This window comes from Athene noctua, chromosome 5 (assembly GCF_965140245.1).
Source record: "Athene noctua chromosome 5, bAthNoc1.hap1.1, whole genome shotgun sequence".
NCBI classification, from domain to species: Eukaryota; Metazoa; Chordata; class Aves; order Strigiformes; family Strigidae; genus Athene; species Athene noctua.
Window position 1 is genome coordinate 3715328 of NC_134041.1, and position 20675 is coordinate 3736002.

The 20675-nt window shown below is 39.7% G+C and overlaps 1 protein-coding gene across 1 annotated transcript in view; it reads right to left on the reverse strand.

Moving 5' to 3' along the window:
* Nucleotides 1–20675, reverse strand: part of PATJ (PATJ crumbs cell polarity complex component) — a 155816-nt gene that overhangs the window by 76484 nt on the left and 58657 nt on the right. Inside the window, exons 23-28 of the mRNA XM_074906085.1 lie at nt 19467–19623; nt 18104–18175; nt 17085–17262; nt 16073–16183; nt 14562–14639; nt 11112–11229 (exon numbers count right to left, since the gene is read on the reverse strand). Coding sequence (XP_074762186.1) covers nt 11112–11229; nt 14562–14639; nt 16073–16183; nt 17085–17262; nt 18104–18175; nt 19467–19623 — 714 coding nt within the window. The remainder of the gene's footprint in view (nt 1–11111; nt 11230–14561; nt 14640–16072; nt 16184–17084; nt 17263–18103; nt 18176–19466; nt 19624–20675) is intronic.

Sequence of the window (20675 nt, forward strand, 5' to 3'; positions counted from 1 at the left end):
ACCCAAGTCAGTCAAACGGGAGACACAAATCTGTAGGAATCTAACTTCATTAGCTGCAGTACTCACAGAAGTACTTGTTAAAATCTTCACAACTCCGCACTCCAGTCCTAGCTGGAGGCAGCATGGAGAGCACCCAACCAGTACCTCTGTCCTCCCCTCAGAACCGCTCTCCTACATCTCTCCGAGTGGAGTACAGAAATCAGGCAAAAAGGAGAAGGGGAAGGTCTGCCAACACACGGCTACCAGGGGACAGGGAGGACAGGCTGGAGCAGATGTACCAACTGGCTGCTGTACAGACCCGTCCAGGGACGCCGGAAGGGTGAGCCCATCGGTTTGCTCCGATGCCAAGAGCCATCCGGTCACGCCGCCAGCAGCTGCCGCAGGTGCTGCTCGCTCTGCCCTTCCGAGCCGGCACTCTCCCTGACACGTGTCACCGTGCAAGTCCTACCCATTTACAATGCCACAATATGCCTCCTGCACACACAAAAGAATGACCACATCATTCTGTCCCTGAAAGGCTTCGCTGAACTCCCCGTTCCTCACAAAATCCTTTTCAACCTCCTTCTTGGCCCTCGCCCATAAACTGCCCATGCTCATCCTTGCATACAGCTCTACTCACCTCCCTCATCCATTACATCCCAGTCTCATCTCATTTCTTCCCCTTCCACTCTACTCCCAGCCCTTCAGTGATACCTTGCTATATATCACACTGTCAGGCTGTTCACTTAATGGCTTTCTTCCCTTAAAAAACAGTATTAAAAAAAAAATAATCACATCTCCTAACAACTCAATCCTGAGATGAGCTCTTGCTGTAAAATTACTGCATTGTCTATTTAAATACACTAATGATACACAACTAAGTGATACTGTATTAATCCTCAAATAACCTGTCAGATCCCTGAGAGAGTAACAGCTTACAAAATGGAGGAAAGTACAGTGAAACCTTATGGGGTTTAAAACAGAGTTATTTTGCCAAACACTTGAAAGAAATATAGTTTCTGGTTCAGAACAGAGTTTGCATTAAGGTTTACAGTTCAGTGCAGAAAAATGTCCAGAGTTGAAGGTCTAAGTCACAGGTGAGCCTGGCACAGGGTGCAGGAGGGTCCAGCACCAAGGGAATCTCATCCCTCCCCTTTCCCTGGGCATCCAGCTGATCTGCTGTGGTGTTACGGAGCAGTTATGGCTCCACCAGACTGATTTCAGGATCATTACACACTCTAGTAGTATAGGATACACTTTGCTGCTGCTTTAAGGTATGGCAAATGCTGCTGCTTGCTGTTTACTCCCACAGCACCTGGAGGGATGGAGACTTAGTAGCATAATACTGTTAAGAACCCTTTGGATGGTGTAATCCCTCACTGCTCTCACAAGCACAGCATAAAGAGCCATAACCTAGCTCCATTCACACGTGTGCACACAAACAAATGCCTTGTGCCTTCATACTCTCTGGCATTTCCATCCAAATTCCTCCCAATTTAGGCATGTGGTTCAACTCTAAGTAACAGCACATTACAAGTACAGGAATTTATGTTCAATATCTCGTAATATTTCCAGGACCATCACAGCATGGAAATGACGACTTCCCACCTTACTTTATAGAGGACATGGTTCAGTATACCATGTAAATTTAACATTTACAGGTTAAAAAATGCTACTTAAGCTTCTGGTTCTGAAATTGCAGATAAAACATGTAAGTATTTATAAGTATGTGACGGCTAATGCATTTGGTTTTCAGTTAAGGGATATGAAAAACCTCTGAAACTACCTAAAGGATTAAAAAAAACCCAACCAAACCAAAACCACTCTGAAAAGCATTTGATATCTACAGAACAATCACAAAATGGTACGACAAAGTCAAGGTTTACCACTCCTGGCTTTAGACAACGTACGTAACCTGTAGCTCCGTTCCCTGGCAGCAGTGCACTCATCACCTGAGCAGGAATTCCCAAGTTTAGCTCACTCAGGTACTGCTGTTGGGACAGCAGTGGCTCCTGGCTCTGTGTGGGCCTGGCTTAAAGACACGCAGAAAAGCAGGGTCCTCCTCCACACTTAAGCCTTGTTCTTCCCCCAGACCAAGACTGCAAACAGTCCCCTTACCTGTCCTATTCTGTTGCATGTTCTAACTCACAAACCCCATTAGTCCACTTTGCTCCCCCTTCTCCCTTACCTTCTCAAAATGACCCCAGAATATGATGCCATCAGCTCTGCCCCTGGATCCGGAATTACAGCTGTGGATCCTGACAGAGCTGGTTCCCACGGCACGGGCAGCGGGCAGGGCAAGGACAAAGCTGGGAGCAGACAGCACTGAGATGCCACTGCTCGGCGGGACCTGACGTGCCATCTGCCTGCTGGAAACACTTTCCATCCACCGAGGTTAAGGGGTGTCTTGATGGAGGTGCTCAGCCCTGGCCTCTGGGGAGCACACAGGGGGCCATGCAGAATGGGCTAGGGACTCTGCGCCCACGCAGAGGGGTGCCAGCACAGCCCAGGCTCCTCAGCTCTGGAGGGCTGTGCTCCTCAGACTGCTCCATCTCTGCCCAGCACATGCTCACACACATGTGCGCTTTTTACATTCACAGCAGCAGACATCTGCTGTTTCCTTGATGATCCCCAAAAGCTCAGTGCTTTAACATTTCCTCTAATAACTTTTTTGGGATGAAGAGACAGAGAAGCACAAGCCATGATCCCTAAGAACAGAAGCAAATAGATATGCCCATCATTATATTACTAATAAAAGTCCCATTATTACTTCTGGGGTAGCAGAAGTACCTGTCCTTTAGCCAATTGCCACAACATCTCTTCTAATTTCAATATAGCAAAAGTATTCTGAATCTGCAGATAAAATAGAGATGTTCATCTGATGCAGATAGTCTTTTACACACACACACGCACACGCACATGTATGTACAGATCTCCTTCCTAATGTCATTAGCTTGCAAGTAGTTTCCAATACGCATGTGACCACTACAAGGCATAAAGAAAATTCTTCATAGTCTGTCACAGTGGACTATAGCTCGTATACCTACAGATAAATATTCTGGATTGCTCTTTAAATGCCAGCTATCCTGATAAAGAACAATTACATACCTGCTCAAAGCAGAAGGTAAACTGACGACTAGCCCCTAAGCCACTACACTGAATAAGAGAGAATCAAGTCTTAAGACTGAGGAGCAAAAGATAACTTCAACTTTCTCATACAGTTGAAGAAGTTATTCTGGACAGCTGTCTCAATTACTGTAATACTGTGGAAAAACTAGATAACATCTGTAAAGAATAAAATTATTGTCATTTAACATTTTTACTTTCCCTTCTGTTAGAGGCTTACTTCCACTACATATTTGGAGTAGCTACTGTTTAAGTGAAGCAGACCATTTTGAACAGAGCTATTATGCAAATAATTTATTCTGTAATCTAACTAAAAGCAATTCTGTGCTAGTCTGGACAAGACATGATGCACAGCAGAGTTTCTTTCTAATTTTTTTTTTTTTTTTTTTTTTTTTTTTTGTGCAGTGGAGCAACATAATTTATGATGGTAATGATGAAAGATATCTTCCTATAAAAATCAGACATTCAAGAATATAAACACATAACCACCTTTTATGGGCTAGTGCTTGCCCTTCATTTATTTATTTAAATATTTACATCCTTTTTACATATTTTTAGTTGCAAGTCATTGCAGTGATATTGTGTTCTTCAATGAAAGCAATATAAAGATCTACTTGTATTATCCTCTCTTAGCAAGTTTGTACAGTGATACCTGTGTATGCAGATTTATACCACAGACATTATCTTCTATCTGTAAGTTATATGAAATTACTTATCTGTAACATCTGAGTAAGATCAAAGATCCCAAACAACATAAGCCACCTGCACCATGTCTTAGACAATGTAATAACCTTAAAACATCAAATCAGTATATTTCATGCCTAGCATTTTAATGCTATTCTTTGGGTACCTGGCTCTTGTTGGAAGAAAAGATCATACCTAAGAACAAATGCAATCTAAGGCAATATTTAAAGATTAGATTATCCTTCATTGCAAACAGCTCATTTGTTTACTATCACATTGCTTTATTCTTGTTTTGCCTCCTTATACCATGAAAATGCTGAATATTCAGTTTAGATTCCCCAGCAGCTTTTTATTTTAGTCTAAAAACATTTACCTAACACATTCTTAACAAGCAAAGTGAAGAAAATTCAGCCATCTGTCTCTACATTACAATAACAGTTATGGAAGAGTAGATTATTCTATATAGCAAGAAATTTAATGCTAGGAATTCTTATACTTTAAGCATTGCGTGCTCACGTCAGTTTTGTATATAAGAATGTTCAACACCAACATACACAGAAACAATGATTTTTTTAAGCAAACACAAGGCAAAATATTTTAAGGATATTAAAGGCATTCATTATTTCAATCATGCTATATGTCCATGCTTCAAACTGAGAGAAAAAAAAATAAATCTGTGCTATTATTTTCTTATCTCCAGCACTTCACTAGTTCTAAATTATCACTAAAAATACTTAAAATGACTTGCTGGAAACAAACACAATACAGAGATAGATCTGAATCCTTACCTGGGAAACCCCCTTGTACCATTGCTGTACCAGCATGTACTTCAAGATATCTGCATTCCTGACAAACATTCAATGCTGTAAGCAGCTCAAATCCTCATCATACACAGACTCAGTGCTTGTCTTTCTTCTGACGACCTTGGGCCTATTTTTCTGAGATTTTTCTCTCCTTAAGGGCAAACCGTCTGTCTGTTTCTATTATGAGATGCCATCAATTATATTAATTTCAAGCTACCCACAAGCTAACAGTTACATCTGCCAGCAGATGAAAGCTGCCTATGAAAGTATGCAGGGAGAAGCAGATCTCTGGTTTCCCACATCTGACCCACTGATGCTCTACGGCTGCTGTTTGTGCACTGGCTTACTCTGCTAGCATTCGAATGACATCTCTATCCCCAAACACGAGTCACCTCAAACGTTTGTTTATATCGCTGTTAGCTGCAGGTACTATCGCGCTTAATGACCCACTGCATGGCAAAGTAGCAGTTAATAGACATTATTTATCTAAGCATCCTTTTCATGCAAGCTACAGGGGTTAGAAATGAATTTCTCTTCATCAAATGGCTTCATTAAATGTGTTATTTTCCAGTGCTGCAAATCTTGCAGTTTACCAACACTGATGTGTGTTCATGGTGTAGGGTTTGGTTGGATTTTTTTTTTTAGTGTCAGAAAACAAAACCAATCTGTCATTATAAGCATAAGAAGGATTCAAACTTCATCGTAACTTGCAATTTGCTGAAACCCTAAACAAGCAATGTTAGTTTTACTGCAATGAGTGCTGAACTGAAATCTGAAGAGACTCAAAATCCTTCATTTAGTAATTAAAATAAGCAAAGATAAAATCTCTCTCTAAATTTATAAACATACTTAGTTATTTTGGGAAGTCCTTACTAATTCTCTGTTCCAAATGCTACATTTAAAACAACTCAAAATACTCAGTTATTTTGTTAATACCATTAATTTGTTCATTTTTAAAGTTCATTATCCTTTCTTTAGAATATGTATCACAGCACACACAAAGCCATCTGTTCAGTGCATTATGTACAAGCACACAGTAAAAAAATACAAGAAGTCCCAGCTGCAATTTTACTATTAATTCATCAAAAATGTAATTTCCTTTTGCAATACTTCATCAGATGATGAGAACTGTGCACGTGATTCACAAATAGAGTAAAAAAAAACCAGCCCAATAACAAAAACCCCAACTAGCCCACAACCCCAAACTACAATGACACCAACATCATAATCCGTCCTCACGTGGCACAACAGCTTGTGTGTCTGCCTAGTGTGTACAGCCCTTCTGGATATGATATTACGGCTGGTTACAAAACTTACATATTTTAGCTAATTATGGGTCAGAACAAGAATGGGAAAAGAAGATTAGCAGTACAGAGTCATATTAAATAGAGATTAACACAGAGCTAAAAAATGAACGTCACTGCTCTATTTGTCTAATCCTGGCTCTTACATGATCTTTGGAAATCCACCATCCCGAACACACTTGTTACTATATTTAAGAAAATTAAATATTGCAATTACTCATTTTTCAATATTTTATTTTCATGAAGCTTGAAACATTTTTCCAAGCTCTCTCTTACTCGTTGAACATCATCTCTATTTGCTGTTGATTGCAGTGACATCTATTGGAGAGGCAGTGTTTGGCTACACAAGCTGCCTCACCTGAACATCACTGTTTTCAGGTGTGTCCCCCCCCCCAAATTAAAATTAAGTTAAGATTGACTCTTCCTTTGCTTTAGCACAGTTTTGCATAAAAGACTGTAAACAGTCAGATCCTCAAGAATTATACCAATTTGTCAGTGGTTTTGATTTCAGTCATTGTTAATAATTCTGGCAATTGTCCAAAGTGCCAATTATCTTTTTTCCCTCTTTGCCCACAGCAGTACGCAGACGCTTCCTGAGGACGTATTTCTGCACACCCCGTATACTTGACCATACCTTCTACAAAATCTCAACTGAACTCTATTCCTTTTTTTCACCTTTTGGACTTTAATGAAAGCCACCATCCTCTCACATGAATATGGATATCACTGACACTACAGAAACTGCTAAAAACCTTAGGTGTGACGAAAGCACTCTGCTCACACGCCCAAGAGCTTTCTAACCCCAACTCAACCCTACTGAGACAACAGGCAGCGTGGGGTTTGTCTGAACCAACTTACACACGTGAGCACACACAGACTCTCCCCTTTTGCCCCCTCCACACCCACAGATTTATCACTATAGGGAATGCAGAATCAAAATACTACAGTAGTTTTCAAATCTCTTGCTTTGGTAGAGAAACCACCATTTCTCAAAAAGCATTTCAGGAAGATAAATCATTATGCTTTCTTACAGCTTCATTGATTTCTACATTATCTAGAGACAAAATAAAAGGAAGGGGGTGTTATTATCCCCTTATTAGATACAGTTAAATATCCTTGCAGACAGGAAGTCTGAGCACAGCAGTATCTAGTCCATTATCTTAGTCACCTTCCACAAATTTTTTATTATTATCTGTTTTTATTATTTTAAACTTACTTGAAACCAGCCAGATCAATCTCGGTCAACTAACTAGACAAAAGACTTTTCTAAAAAATATAATATCAACTGAAATTAAGGATTCCAAGTTCTTTCAGCAGTTTTCCTTTTTAAGGTCCTTCTTAACTTACGATCGCTTCAACTCAATCGCAAAAGTATATCTAAATTGTACAGTTATGAATGCCCCAAGGAAAACCTTACAAAACATTCCATTACAAACTACTCTGCCCATCCATTTCCTCTGCTTCTTTTTACTACTAACCCCTCATTAGAGCAATAAGCCGCAACAGGGTGCACATTAGTCTATTAGCAGATTCTTAGTGCACACCTACAGCCATCCACCACTCCAGGAAAACACACCAATGCCTATTGATGCAGTCTGTAGCACAGCTGCTTGCAAGTACAAATAGCTCCTTTGTACGCTCTCCCCCCTCCTTTTACTTGTTTTGATTAAAAAAAAAACAAAAAAAATCCTATTCAAAACCTGATGTTTTTAAGGCTTGGGAAGCCTAAAAAACCTCTTCATGGAGAGCAACCTCCTGTAAGATGAAGCATTTTTAAGGCTCCTTTTGCAGCAGGATGCACACACTGCAAGTTTTACAAAACTATTTTAAAGCGTAAACTGAAAGCCTTATAACAGCAAAGTCAGAGCAAAGAGTGAACAAAAACCACATCACATAGGTTAAGAGTTGAATACTGATAAAGATTTGACAGTATCACTAGAAGAAGTAGTACAACAACAGGAAATACTATTTTCAACTTGCCTTCAAAGTCTAGCTAAGAACTTAGAAAATAATATTGGAAGTAATGGTCGTTCAAATGAAACTGAAATATAGAGCAGAAGCAGGTCTGAAGCTAAGGGTCTTGGGTGCAAGAAGACACGTTTGGAAAAAAACTCAAAACACTTGGAACTTTAAACTTCTTAAACCACAGAAACATGGAAGACGTTTGGAGTTTCTCTAAACCAAGAGCGACCCCATAGTTCTATTCCTAACAAGGATTCACCTTAACTGGATCAAAAACATTTGAAAAGGGAGAATATCTACAAGAAATGACTGTTTGTTCCAACAAGTCAGCAATGAAAGCTACAGTTTCAGTGGTGGAAAAGCAGAAATAAAAGGGAGCATTGCCAAAAGGCAAGTGGATTTAGATCCCACAGGGGAAATTAAATCAATACCAAAAGGTTATTCAGCCACTTTAAGGAGAAAACAAGCAAAACATGAAGACTCTGAGGCAGTATGGATAGGACAGAAAGAAAAGAAAAATCTTCTAAATATGGCAGGAAGACAATCCTGCCTAACAATGCTTTGCTTTCATTTTCAGTATGGGAAATGATGAAGGACACAGAGACAAAAGATAAAAGTGTGGGTCAAAACAAGTGACAAGTAAGGAGATAAAATGTCAAGTGGAGCAAGTGAAGTATTTCTGGAGTAGGAAAGAACTTGACGAGCCCGTTTGTGACACTGCAGCTGTATTAATAAGAATGCAAAAAAATAAAATAAAATCCATCAGGATTTAACAGCTGTCCCACCTCAAAATGCCTGCTAAGGCTTTCCATGCTACTGACAGAGATTGAGAACTACAGGAAGTAAATGAAAGGAGGAGAGGCTATGACGTGAATTCACCCAAGCTGACACTGCTTCTTCCTTTTAAGATACCTTATCTTCTAAATAAGGAAGGCAATAAATCTAGTTCACCTGTGCACTGAGGCTCAGAAAATTAGTTAAGGTTACAAAATCAGTAGAATTAGTAGGATAAAGTGGGTAAGGAATAGACCGACATGAACATGCAAATGGACAGTGTTAAAAAGGCAAGTACTGACCTGGGCTAAGACTTCTGGGAAAGGTGCTCAAAACAGGACAGAAGTTATAAATCTCAAGTAGTTCACAAAAACAATACTGTACTGGAATTTACAGAGAAAACTTTGTTTTTCAAGTGATCACAGAAAAGACACTCTGTAAAAGCCCATTCCATAGCTGCCAAGATGTTTAATATCGTTAAGTACAGTTAGATCATTTCTAACATGCTTTTCTTCAAGGGTTGAAGTACAAACTTAGTTTAAGCTTCCTTAGCCTGTTTTTTATTTTAAAGAAACAGAACAAGGTGGAGACGAATAGAACGGAAAATGCGTATCTTGGTTTTCCAAGATTCACGGGAAAGATAGCTGTTGCAAAACATTCAACTTCAGTCAGTAAAAAGGGTAGAGAGAAAGAGATTCATCTGAATAGATCTGCTTGCTGCTACCACATCTGGTAGGACTGATGAATTTAATATCAGAAGTAGCTTTACCTTTTTAGCTATTAAGACTCAGCTGGCAATATCATTAGGCATGGCAGAACAGCTTCAAAAACCACCAAGCCCATCAATAAGAAATTATTTCTGTGCAACATATTAACTTAGGTCTAGCAAACACTCAGACTGAAGCATATCCTAATTTGATAACTCAGGTGTCAGGCTACTTACCAAATATATCTTTTATCTGGGAATTATAACTTTGATAACAAGCTGAAATCAATTTGCTACAATTCATGGTTTAGAGTTGGTTTGAAAGCTCAAGATATATTCTATTCAACATCCACAGAGTCTGCAGTCAAATGCTCCTCCTCACTCCCACTCCCCACAAAAACACTGAAAAACCTTCCTGAGGTAACTACGTGGCATACTTCAAACAGATGTGATGACAATCTCAGTAAGAGGGAGATCTGGAAAAATCTCCAGTTGGTTCAAGAACTCACAGTTTTCCCTTAAAGCAACAGAGGCAGAGCTGAACACTCTGCTTCTGTGTCCCCATTACTGTTTCCACGAGAACAACCTTCCAAAATCCTTCTCATCTCCACCAAAGCAGCCCTAAAAATGACAAACCAACCAAACTCATTAATTATCTTGGCTTCAATGGCACACCATTGCCAAGGAAATCAGCAAGAGCTGCTGGAAGAGCTTTCCCACCAGCAGGCCCCAAGCTAGGAACTTCCACTCTGAATGGGAGCCATGGGCGCTTCAAGGTCAAAAGCTACAAAGGCATCTCTCTGCTTTGGCTTACCCAGAACTAGGGCAAACAAAAACCTCTCCAAGACAAAGGATGACGAGAAAAATCACTGCAGCAAAAAAACCAAACCAAACTCCAACAAAACCCTCACATGTATGCTGATTTGATACAAAATAGTATGCAGAGGAAAAAAAAATAAAAGGTAAGTAATTTTAGAAGATAATTTAGGACTGTTAACTGCAATATTAGTATTCCTACATATTTTATTGGAAGATAAGCTATGGATAATAATATTCTGTTGATCCAAAGCTGTAATCAACAAAGCAGTATGCTGGAATCTAAGTCACGCTGCCAGAAGCTCTCAAGTTACACTGCATCCTACTCTTCAGGTCTCTGCTCTTCCATAGAGCACGTACCATCACAATTCACTGCAAAACCCAGAACTGGACAACTGCAGAACCTTTCCCATAAAAGGTGCTACAAAAAAAGCGGATCCTTTTTTCAGTAGAGTACTGAAACAATAGGTCAGCAGATTTTTCTTTTTCAAGGAAAATATTTTGCTTTGTCAAACAGTATCATTGTCTGAAATGTCTGAATGCTGTCAAACAGCATTGTCTGAAATCCACCGCAGGCTTTTCTGGAGGACTGTGCACCAGGTTCTCAACCTGTGTCTGCTCAACTATGGCTGCAACTATAACAGTAAAGCACAACACCTGCCTTTCACTGCTGACATCGCTGCCCAAGCGAGTCCTCTAGACATTGCTCAGACATTTTTAGACTGAAAATAAACAGAGCCCTTCCTCCATCTCTTCAGAAGAGCTGAGCTATAGGAGCCTGGCTAGGAAGAGACTATCTAAGTTACAAATCAGTAGCCGTTGGTAAGAACAAGGTTGAGGATGAGATGCTATTGCCACCCTGAGCACTACTTCCCATAATACAAGCAATAAATGGCAGATATGTTTATCACAATCTGATGGTGTTCCATAAAATGTAATGATTGTGGCACTACTCACTCTCTGCCCAAGCATCCTCATCCTCCTCTTCATCCACGTTAGCTTCCTCTGCATGCAGCCTTTCAAGTGCTCTGTAAGGAGGTGGCAATTTCATTGGAGGCGGAGCCCCATATTTTCTCTAATGGATTCAAAGACAAACAGTTATGTGTTTTGTAACCTTCATGCACAAAACCCCCCCACCCTATTGTCTACTGCAATATATGTGTACAAACACAGCACTTAATTACAATGCCAAATTCTGCAGCATAGACATTTCATGCAAGAAATCAGAACAAGAAGTGATACTAAACATCAAAAAAAGAAAATACAGAATCACAGAATCATTCAGGTTGGAAAAGACCCCTGGGATCATCGAGTCCAACCTTCAGCTCGACTCTACAAAGTTCTCCCCTACACCATACCCCCCAACATCTCATCCAAACGACCCTTGAACACACCCAGGGATGGTGACTCCACCCCCTCCCTGGGCAGCCTGTTCCACTCTCTGACCACCCTTTCTGTGAAAAAATTTTTTTTAATGTCCAGTTTAAACCTCCCCTGTTGCAGTTTAAAAATTCAATTGTGCATGCACGTTAACTTGCTGTGTTATCACCATAAACATGAAAGTGTGAACAGTAATCAAGGGTTAAAAATATACATTAAATTCTACCCCATTTCTCACTGGAGACTGAACACCAAAATTATCTGGTACTGATAAAAGTCAAACTTTGAAACACAAAATAAGAACTCAATCTTCTCAGTGCATCTGCGAATATTTAAACATAAACATGGCTTAAATTTTAAAACTATTTTGAATTATAACTTACAAGAAGAGATTCTGAATTATAACTTACAATAAAATTCTATTACCTCACATAAATACAGGCAGCTCCTATAATGATGCATATAGCGGCGCATAGCAGGCATAAAGAATAGGCTCTGGATCTAATGGAGTTGCTTGTCCGTCCGAGCAACTGTTTTTATAGCTCCAAGTAACTGGATCATGCCTTAGCTCGCTACATGATTTCAGTAAATTAACTGTATCCCATGCAACCCCACTACTAATAGCAGGATGCACTTTAGAAAGGGAACACTGAGTATGATATGCCATTAGAGCAACCAGAATGCCCGTAATTAATTTCTTCTGCAGCTGGGAAATACGACTCAACACCCAAACAACAAACCCAGAGCAAAATTTTTTGCTGTGTACAATAAAAGCTGAGCCTGCATATGCATTTCTAAAATCTTGAGCCTAAATTTGTATAGAATAGTCTAACTAGCAAACTGCAATGCTAGCTACACAGAAAATTTTGTGAGGTATCTCCCATCCCATCATCCCATCCATTAAAAAACATTACAGGAGAGTGCTGCATTGAAGACAGCATAACAGTAATAAATTAAATTAATTCAATCCAATAGTGTAAAATAAGAACACTTGGAAACATGACAGCTGTTTCCCCAGAGTATACAGTACACCTCCCACTTTTTGCTTGATGCCAGCACAAATAGAACTGGTGCAAAATCCAGGAGATCCAGGAAGCGTGAGAGGACTCACGTTCTACATTACTGAGCAGGTAAAGATGGAAAACCTGCAGCTCTGCTCTCGGCTGCCTGTGGCAAATCGGTAGTATCACTGTAATTCAGTAATAACTCATAGTCTAAATGTTGACTCTTTGGCTTTTTAAGACCTTAAACATTTGTTAGGAAGTCTGTATGAAATTACACGAGACACCTAAGCTTATCCAGCAGTTTGCTATGGCTCAGAAGGACAAGCTTCTCTCATCCACCCTGACCTGCTGTAAAGCCAGATGAGTAAATTGTGCCAGAGCATTCCATTGCACTGGGTTTTCGTATTAACACAGCTCTTCCCAGCACAGGGGCAAAAGCAGTTTACACAGCCAACCAGCAAAATAATGTTAATATCTGGGTTTGTCCACAAGAAGCTCAATTGTTTTAAGTGGTTTTATATAAATTACTTCAAGTGATCATTTTTAAACAAATAGATCAATAGAGAATAAACACCAATGAATCAGAAAAAACCTTCAGTATTGAAAAGATAATTCATCATACAGGAAAAGGCAGATTTTCCAGCTGGATGTGGCTGCTTTCAAACCAAACTCTTTTGTGACGCTTTGAAGACTGGACTAGAAATATCACTGATTCCCCATAGGGACATGGACTAGTAATCCACTAATAGCAACTCTTTCCAACTCAGAGATGCCCCTACTGTAGCACAGTATGACTGCTTTGTGAACCGATGTTCAAAGCTAAAAGGAAGCTACATATTTATGCACTGAAACTCTTCTGTATTCCACCCACCAGTTTACAGCACCAATAGATGAAAAAGGTTTGAAAAAGATTAGGCTCCCTCTTTAACCTCCCAATGCTATAGAACGCAACACACTAGAGTCTTGGAGATTAAAGGCAGCACATTGCAAAAGGATGAGCGCTTTTGAGATTAGAAATACAGATAACAAAACCAAGAAAAGGGGATTGTAACTGCTTCATTTTAAGTATTATCCACTAGCATGAAAGCATGACTTCAACACCTTTCTTGATTTTTTTGAATAACTGAGCTTCATAGCTTCTGGATCTGACAGGAGTCTTACAAAAACTTTTGGAGGCAAGAGGACCTTCTCCATTACCCACCACACACCAGACAACCGAGTAGGATCAAATGAAAAGTTCATCGTATTCGTAGTTGGCATGTTAAACTGCAGTGGGCAGAAGTTATTGTCTGCACTAATTCTGTCTCCGCTCCTCCAGTTCTGACACCCTCAAAGTACCTGACCTACGCTCATCAGTTAGCACAGTTCCCACAGGAAAATACCTAGGTCATTATAGCAATCTGGCTGGGAATGAGAAATTAAATTTTTCCCTTATTGCAGCAATTAAAACAAATCCACTGGTTTAGACCAAACAGATTTTTTTCTCTCTTAAATCTGCTGTGAAGTTGCTTGAAAGTTACTGTGCAGTAATTGCTTCACAATTAGCTGGCCAGCTACAGATCACTCGGTCATTTCCTTGCTTTACACAGCAATGGGAAACGTAGGAGACTTCGTGGATTTAATTATCCTATAACATGATTTTACTGAATTTCAGCCAGCCTCACATTAAGGATATCATTTGTGTACATGTTGTTATTTCTCTGTTCCTACTGAACAAAGAGAATCAATTTGCCTCCACGCAGAGCAAAGCAGGTACTTCCAGAAAGATGCCAGTAAAGAGCTGCAGTAAGTACAGGGTTTCAGCACCCAAGGGAGACCCACAGAACATTTGTCAGAAACCTGCCTTGTTTTTGCCAGAAATTTGGCAAAAATTACTTGAATCAAAGATATTTCAACCAAACACTTGAAATTTCATTTCATACTTCGGAAGGGGGGGGGGGGGGGGGGGGGGCTTATAATAGAGTTATATTGCATGCCATTCGATTTAGTAAAACTTGGGTATAGCATTGAATGGAATAAATACCTTTTCACTCTTATTTTCTTTGTCTGCGTCCTGATCTCTGCTGCCTTTCATTCCCTTAGGCTGTACGGTGGAAACCACCTGAAAATAAATGCATATATCACACACATTAGAAAGAGCATTATAGCTGCAAAACAAATATCCAAAAGTTAGGTAATGACAACAATAAAGCCACCCAGTGCACTCTTCATTTTCCCCCATGCAGAAGGGAATTGCAGTGCAGTCTTTAAATTACATTCTTTTACTGAATTTACAAACATTCTCTACCGGTTTTAGTGCTCACTGTTTGATATCTAGCCTCATCTCTTCATTCAATTAAACATTACTCTGAAGTCAACAATAGAGATGTACATCTCTGATACAGAGCTCAGTATGAACTCCTGAAGTGTCAGTTCTCAATTATTCAGAGACACCAGTGTCCATGCACACAGACACCTTATAAAAGAGAGCATGTTTAGCCTCCATGTAATATTTCTCCTTGGTGCTTTTCATTCTTGTAAAATGCAATATACTCCCACTCCTCTGACAACACCTTACTGTGGTGAATGGGAGTTGGGACCGTGCAGCACTGCTCAAAGTCTGTGAATGCCCAGCTTCCTACAATTCAAAGCAAAGCAACTCAGACTTCAAGTTATCCATGCTTTCCTTGCTCTCGCTAAACTGACTAGGAAAGCAAGGGTCAGAGATGCAGATGAATACTTAAACATTCTGACAGTTTTTTGGGATATTTTCTGTGACAAAGCTGATACAGAAAGGGAACCAACTCCGCTACCAACACTGATTTTTGCCATTACTGCTTGAGCACCTTCCCAGCATAGCTGGTGAAAGTCTTAACAGATTTTGAAAGGCTCCCTGGAGCACCAGAAAAATAATGGACACAGCTGTGTCAGATTTGTCTACAGTTGTCAAAAAGGTCTCCTCTGGTCTACCAATCCACCAAAATTCTCTATTAAATTGTCAAATTATACCAAAAGTACATAGAAGTCTTGGGGGTTTTGTATGTACTACAAGGCAGGCAGAATTGTATGCCTCTTCTAACTAAGGCGGTTCAAGATTTCTTGCCCTGGCCTTGCAGGTGAGGAGGCATCTAAATCTCATGATTTAACTTGCTCCCAAATCACTACTTCAGGTCTCTCTGATGACATTTTACAGAGTTGACGGTGTGAATCTGGCCAATTTTAATTACAGTTTTGTTCATTTGGATAACAGATTATATTTTTAGATTATGAAATATAAACAAATTAAAATACACACGGCCAGACTCAGCTATACAGGTGGGAGAACTGAATTAACACCTAGTCAACAGATTTACATCTGCTTGATTTACATCAGAGAAACAAGGTTTCAAATCAGGACAGACAAGGAACTGATCAATCACATGGTCTACGAACAGACATTCTGACAGAAAGGATGGACACAAAAATTGAGGGCACTTGCTGAAAGAAATTTAGCCAAGATTAAAGTGAGTATTACACATTTATTAAGTTTTAGAGTAAAAATATAAATAAACTTACTTTTGGTATGTTAGTCAAACCCTGAACCACAAACACGACAGGATTTCCCGCATTCTTGATAGCTTCTACTGCTTCCTCATGTGTGGCGTTTTGTAGGTCTACCCCAGAAACCTAACAAACAATGTTTATTTTTATTAGGTAGCTTGATTTTTGGCACATAGTCGTTACAAGAGATCACATACATTTGCAGAAGATTTAGCATATCTGAGGAATGTACCAAAAGCAGTCAAGAGAAATTATTTTTGAAGTATATTTCCGAGATGGTTTAGGAAAAATTGTATTACTTAGTATTCATAATTAAAAGACAGCCATATGTTTCCCAAAGCAATTCTTCTAGCTAAAAACATAAGGAATAAGATTGACAGAGAATGCTAGATATGACGGTAGGTATAATGCAACTCTTTCAGATTTAACCTGTTTGTGAACTAAACCTGATTTGAAACAATTTTTCAAAACTTCACACACAACCCTAAAACATATACAAGAACAGCACTATCAGCATGGGAATCCAGATTCAGTAGCATTCCTTTGAAGAAAAATGAGTAAAAAGTCAATACAGAGACAGAGATGAGAGCCAGGAATGGCTTTCCCCCTATGGCACCTGCCAGCATCAAGGACTTCTTGCAAATAGTAGTTAATCAGACTGTTAACTATTCCAAATTAACACACACAAAATAACAAACCAAATTTCAGTATGAAGAGCCTGTTCTATACATTATAACTTATGCTTATAAAAGGTATGCTATAACTTATAAGGCACTCTCATGTTTTTCATTTCCCATCAGATACCAGGACCTATCTTTTCTTAAATACAGAGGACAATGTTAAAAGAGTTCCATAGTGAGACCTTAAAAAAAGAAAAGATGACACCAGGGGTTTCTTTTGGTTTTCAAAACACAGTGTCATCAATACTTGATGAATTGGTGGCAGTATTTTGTTCCTCTCTCCTCCCCAAGCTGTTTGAGTCAATCTTTATTTCTTAGAATGAAAAGGTAGGTTTATCTGCATTTACCTCAAGTATTTTATCTCCAGTTTTTAAAGCCCTTGTTCTTCCTGCTGGGCTGTCTTCCAAAACTTGTTTGATAAAGATCCCTTTAAGTTCTTCTCCATTCTTCAGGCGCTTTATGATAGTTTGTCCACCAACAATACTGATTCCAAGAGACACGTGAGGGTCTCTAAAGATCTCAACACTGAAAAAATACATGTGGTAGTTTAACAGCTTGAAACAGTTTTTTTTAAACTATAAATGCAAAGCCTTAAATAAATGTAAGCTTCTGGTCTTTCAAGAAGATTTAATAGAGTAAGAGGATAAAGTTAGAAGCCCAAGAATGCTCTCAAGAGTTGGCTTTTTACCCTGAGCAGGTCTTACACCACAAAAAGAAGAAAACTCTGCTGCCAACTCATGCCCACTGGGCATAGACTTTTATTTCAGAGAAAGTCAGGATAAAACAGGCAGGTCTTCAAGTAAACACTCATGCTCTTCTAGTTCGAGCAAATTATCTGGAAATGGCAAACACTGCAAGTGGCATGCTAGACAAATAATAGTGTTTCATACAACTTTCTGAACGCTGACTTCGGTGTATCAGATGTATATTCATCAACTTAAGCAGAAACGTTCTGATCTTATTTTACTTCGGACCATAAAAGCAATTCACCTAAAAATGTTAACAATACAACAAGGATGTGGCTAAAACTTGGCTTGGCAATTTGGAACTCTGCCATTAAGTTTAGCAGAGAACCCATGGAAAAGGAGACAGCAGCACTATGAGCATTGTTCACACCTAATAGTTATTAAATGAGCAAGAACCTGTAGGTCATCCACAACGTAAACCCGCCAAGCTTTCCCAAGTCAGCTGTATAAATAGAAGGCATAATTCTGTTGAACATCTGTTAAAAATTCACTGTATCTAAGAAAGCCCAAGGTACACAAGTACCTTAAAGTTATTGGCAGGGGAGGGGAGGAAAAAACAACCACAAGAACTAATTGACATAAGGTAAATGGGAAGAAATAATGTCATTATATGAACATACGTCCGTGGTGGTCCCCAGTGGCTGAAGTTTGGAGTTTCTTCTCCTTCTCCTTCTTCTCTCTCAGGTAATTCACTAATTGGGGGCAGAACGAGGAGAGGAATAAAAAATTTAAAAAGCATCACCCATGCCAGGTCGCAATTCCTTACATATTTTGTATCTGGCGGTGAGACAGCAACGCCTTCTCACACTGTCCAGTTTAAACCAAATGTGCAGAGTCAACAGACTAGACAGGAATTTTTGTATTTAGGTTTAAATGTACTTAAGGAATGCTCCAGAAATAAACATGATGGGCAGACCAAATTTATAAGCTGCTGGGTGATATACAAATCTGCACTGCATTAACTCATTCAAAATGACTATTTAAGCAATTAACGTTTACTTTCTGATAAATATGCTGTGATTCTTAAAGAGGGATATAAACATGATAAAACCAGTCTAGCTGACCAGAAAGCAGATCATGATGCAAAGTGGGAGAAGAGATCCGGTGTGTTCCATTAAACACCCCAGAAAAGGGTGTTAATTAAACTTTTATACTATACGTGACTCACCTATTCACAGAATAGGAAAGGAAGCATGGAATTGCAGGTCCCCACAGAAAGGTTGAAACAATACATCCTTGCACACATTTTCTGTAGATCCCGAGAGCTGTAAATGCTACTCTTAAACTGCAGATAGGAAGTAGAATGTTGTGCTGGAGAAATAAACCCCTCACCTTATTGTTGAGCTGAGTTCCCTCTGAGGGAAGATTATGGATGAATTAGGGAAGTACTGAGGATTTCAATCAACAGGTCCCAAAAAACAGATCCAACTAACTACCCACTCACCCAAAACTGGTGGGGAAAGAATGGGACACTTGACAGATGTGGCAAATGTCTACAACCAGTGCCAGCTCAAGGTTTCTCAGCACCACTGCCAAGACTAAAATTTCCTGCACGGGCCTGAGAGCTGTGGCTGATCTGCTCTTCCCAGAAGGAAGAACAAAGGCAATGGAAAACCAAGAGGACAGAGCTAAGGTAAGGAACTAAAGGGAGAGCTCCTTAAGTAGTAATGACCAATGCTGCTGGTCAAGGCTACGTCCCTCTCTTCCAGGACACATCCATACTCCCCTCATGGTGGAGCAGGTGAAGTAGGTGGCAGAGCCATTCACACTTTTCTGTCCCAGTATTTGGGGGAGGAAACATGGGAAGTAAACATTCAGTGAGGTTGTAAAGCAAAATTCAGCTCCTTGGACAAAAGTCATAGAAGTGGCCATCCATGTGTATCTTACTGCTTCACGAAGCTTCTGATGATTAGTCAGCTAAGCAAGAAGACAGTTAAGATCTTTAATTGAAAATCTTCCAAAAATGGAAATCTTTCTCTGTACCTGCACAACACTGTTGTAGGCTGAGCTAAGGTGGTTACTCTCCCAGATTCCAGCTTCTTGGAAAAAACAGAATCCTCCCCTTTTAATTCTTGCTTTTCAGTAGCTTCCAGATCAACAGCAAGCCCGGGTTCTTTAGAGTCAATCTGAAGCTTTGGACCTGAAGAAGAAAAGTTATAGATGTGAACTTTGGCTTCCTCTGTCCCTGTGTCTACCAGTTATCACCCTTGGAAATAAACCCCTTAGCTCACCATGTTCCAAATGTGGATGCTGTGTGATGATCAAGAGGCTTAGAGATACAGAATATTTGGTTTTGAAGGAAACCACACTAAATGCTTTTTTATAGCCCCCTGCTTCAGATGTACATGCAGTCAGGCAGTAACAGGAAATGCCAAATCTTAGTGGAGCCGAGACATGCTCAGCTACAACTTATGGGCCAGACACTCCTCACAAGAACACACGATTAAAAATAGTGAATCCATTCTTTATGTGAGGAGAGCAGTGCAAAGCCCTGCTCCACAGCACGGAACACCAGCATGCTGGGGAAGACTGATGTAATTTTGGTGACATAAGCATCAACATTAATCGAATAACCAGAGCTCCTAACAAGACTCATCAGGCTGCCACTGTAGCTTACACAGTGTCTGCTGTACAAGATGTAGGTGATAAAGAAAAGAAACAACCCAACCTCCTTTCTCCTGACCAGAGATTGCTATCTCAGGCAGGCTGATATATTTATTTCCCTGATGATGTACCAAATTCTAACCATCCATTGGTTAGAATGGCCATCTGATAAGGAGAAACTCTGCTTCTGAGCACAGATTACAAAACCAAGGTATGGGGAAATTACCTACCATACAGTTCACTTGCAAACTGTGGTTGTGGTAAAGTTACCTCCAGAACCTGTCACTTTTTTTTTTTTTTTTTTTCTGAAGTGCAATAATCTGTAAAATCGGCAATCAAATGTGACCAAGACAAATTCCTGACAGAAATTACAGGCATGAGCTATTTACTTATGCAGTGAGTCCTACTGTGGACATCAGCTACACAGAAGAAATGATTCTCCCTAGGCAGGACAAAGCTGCAGCTGCTTTCAATATCCCTTGTGACAACAGTAGGTAAAGATTTAGAGGATGAAGCAAGATCATGAAGCTGAAACCTATTTAAGGGCAGACTGTCTTGAGACTCCAGAAGTCTTCATTTGAATATTTT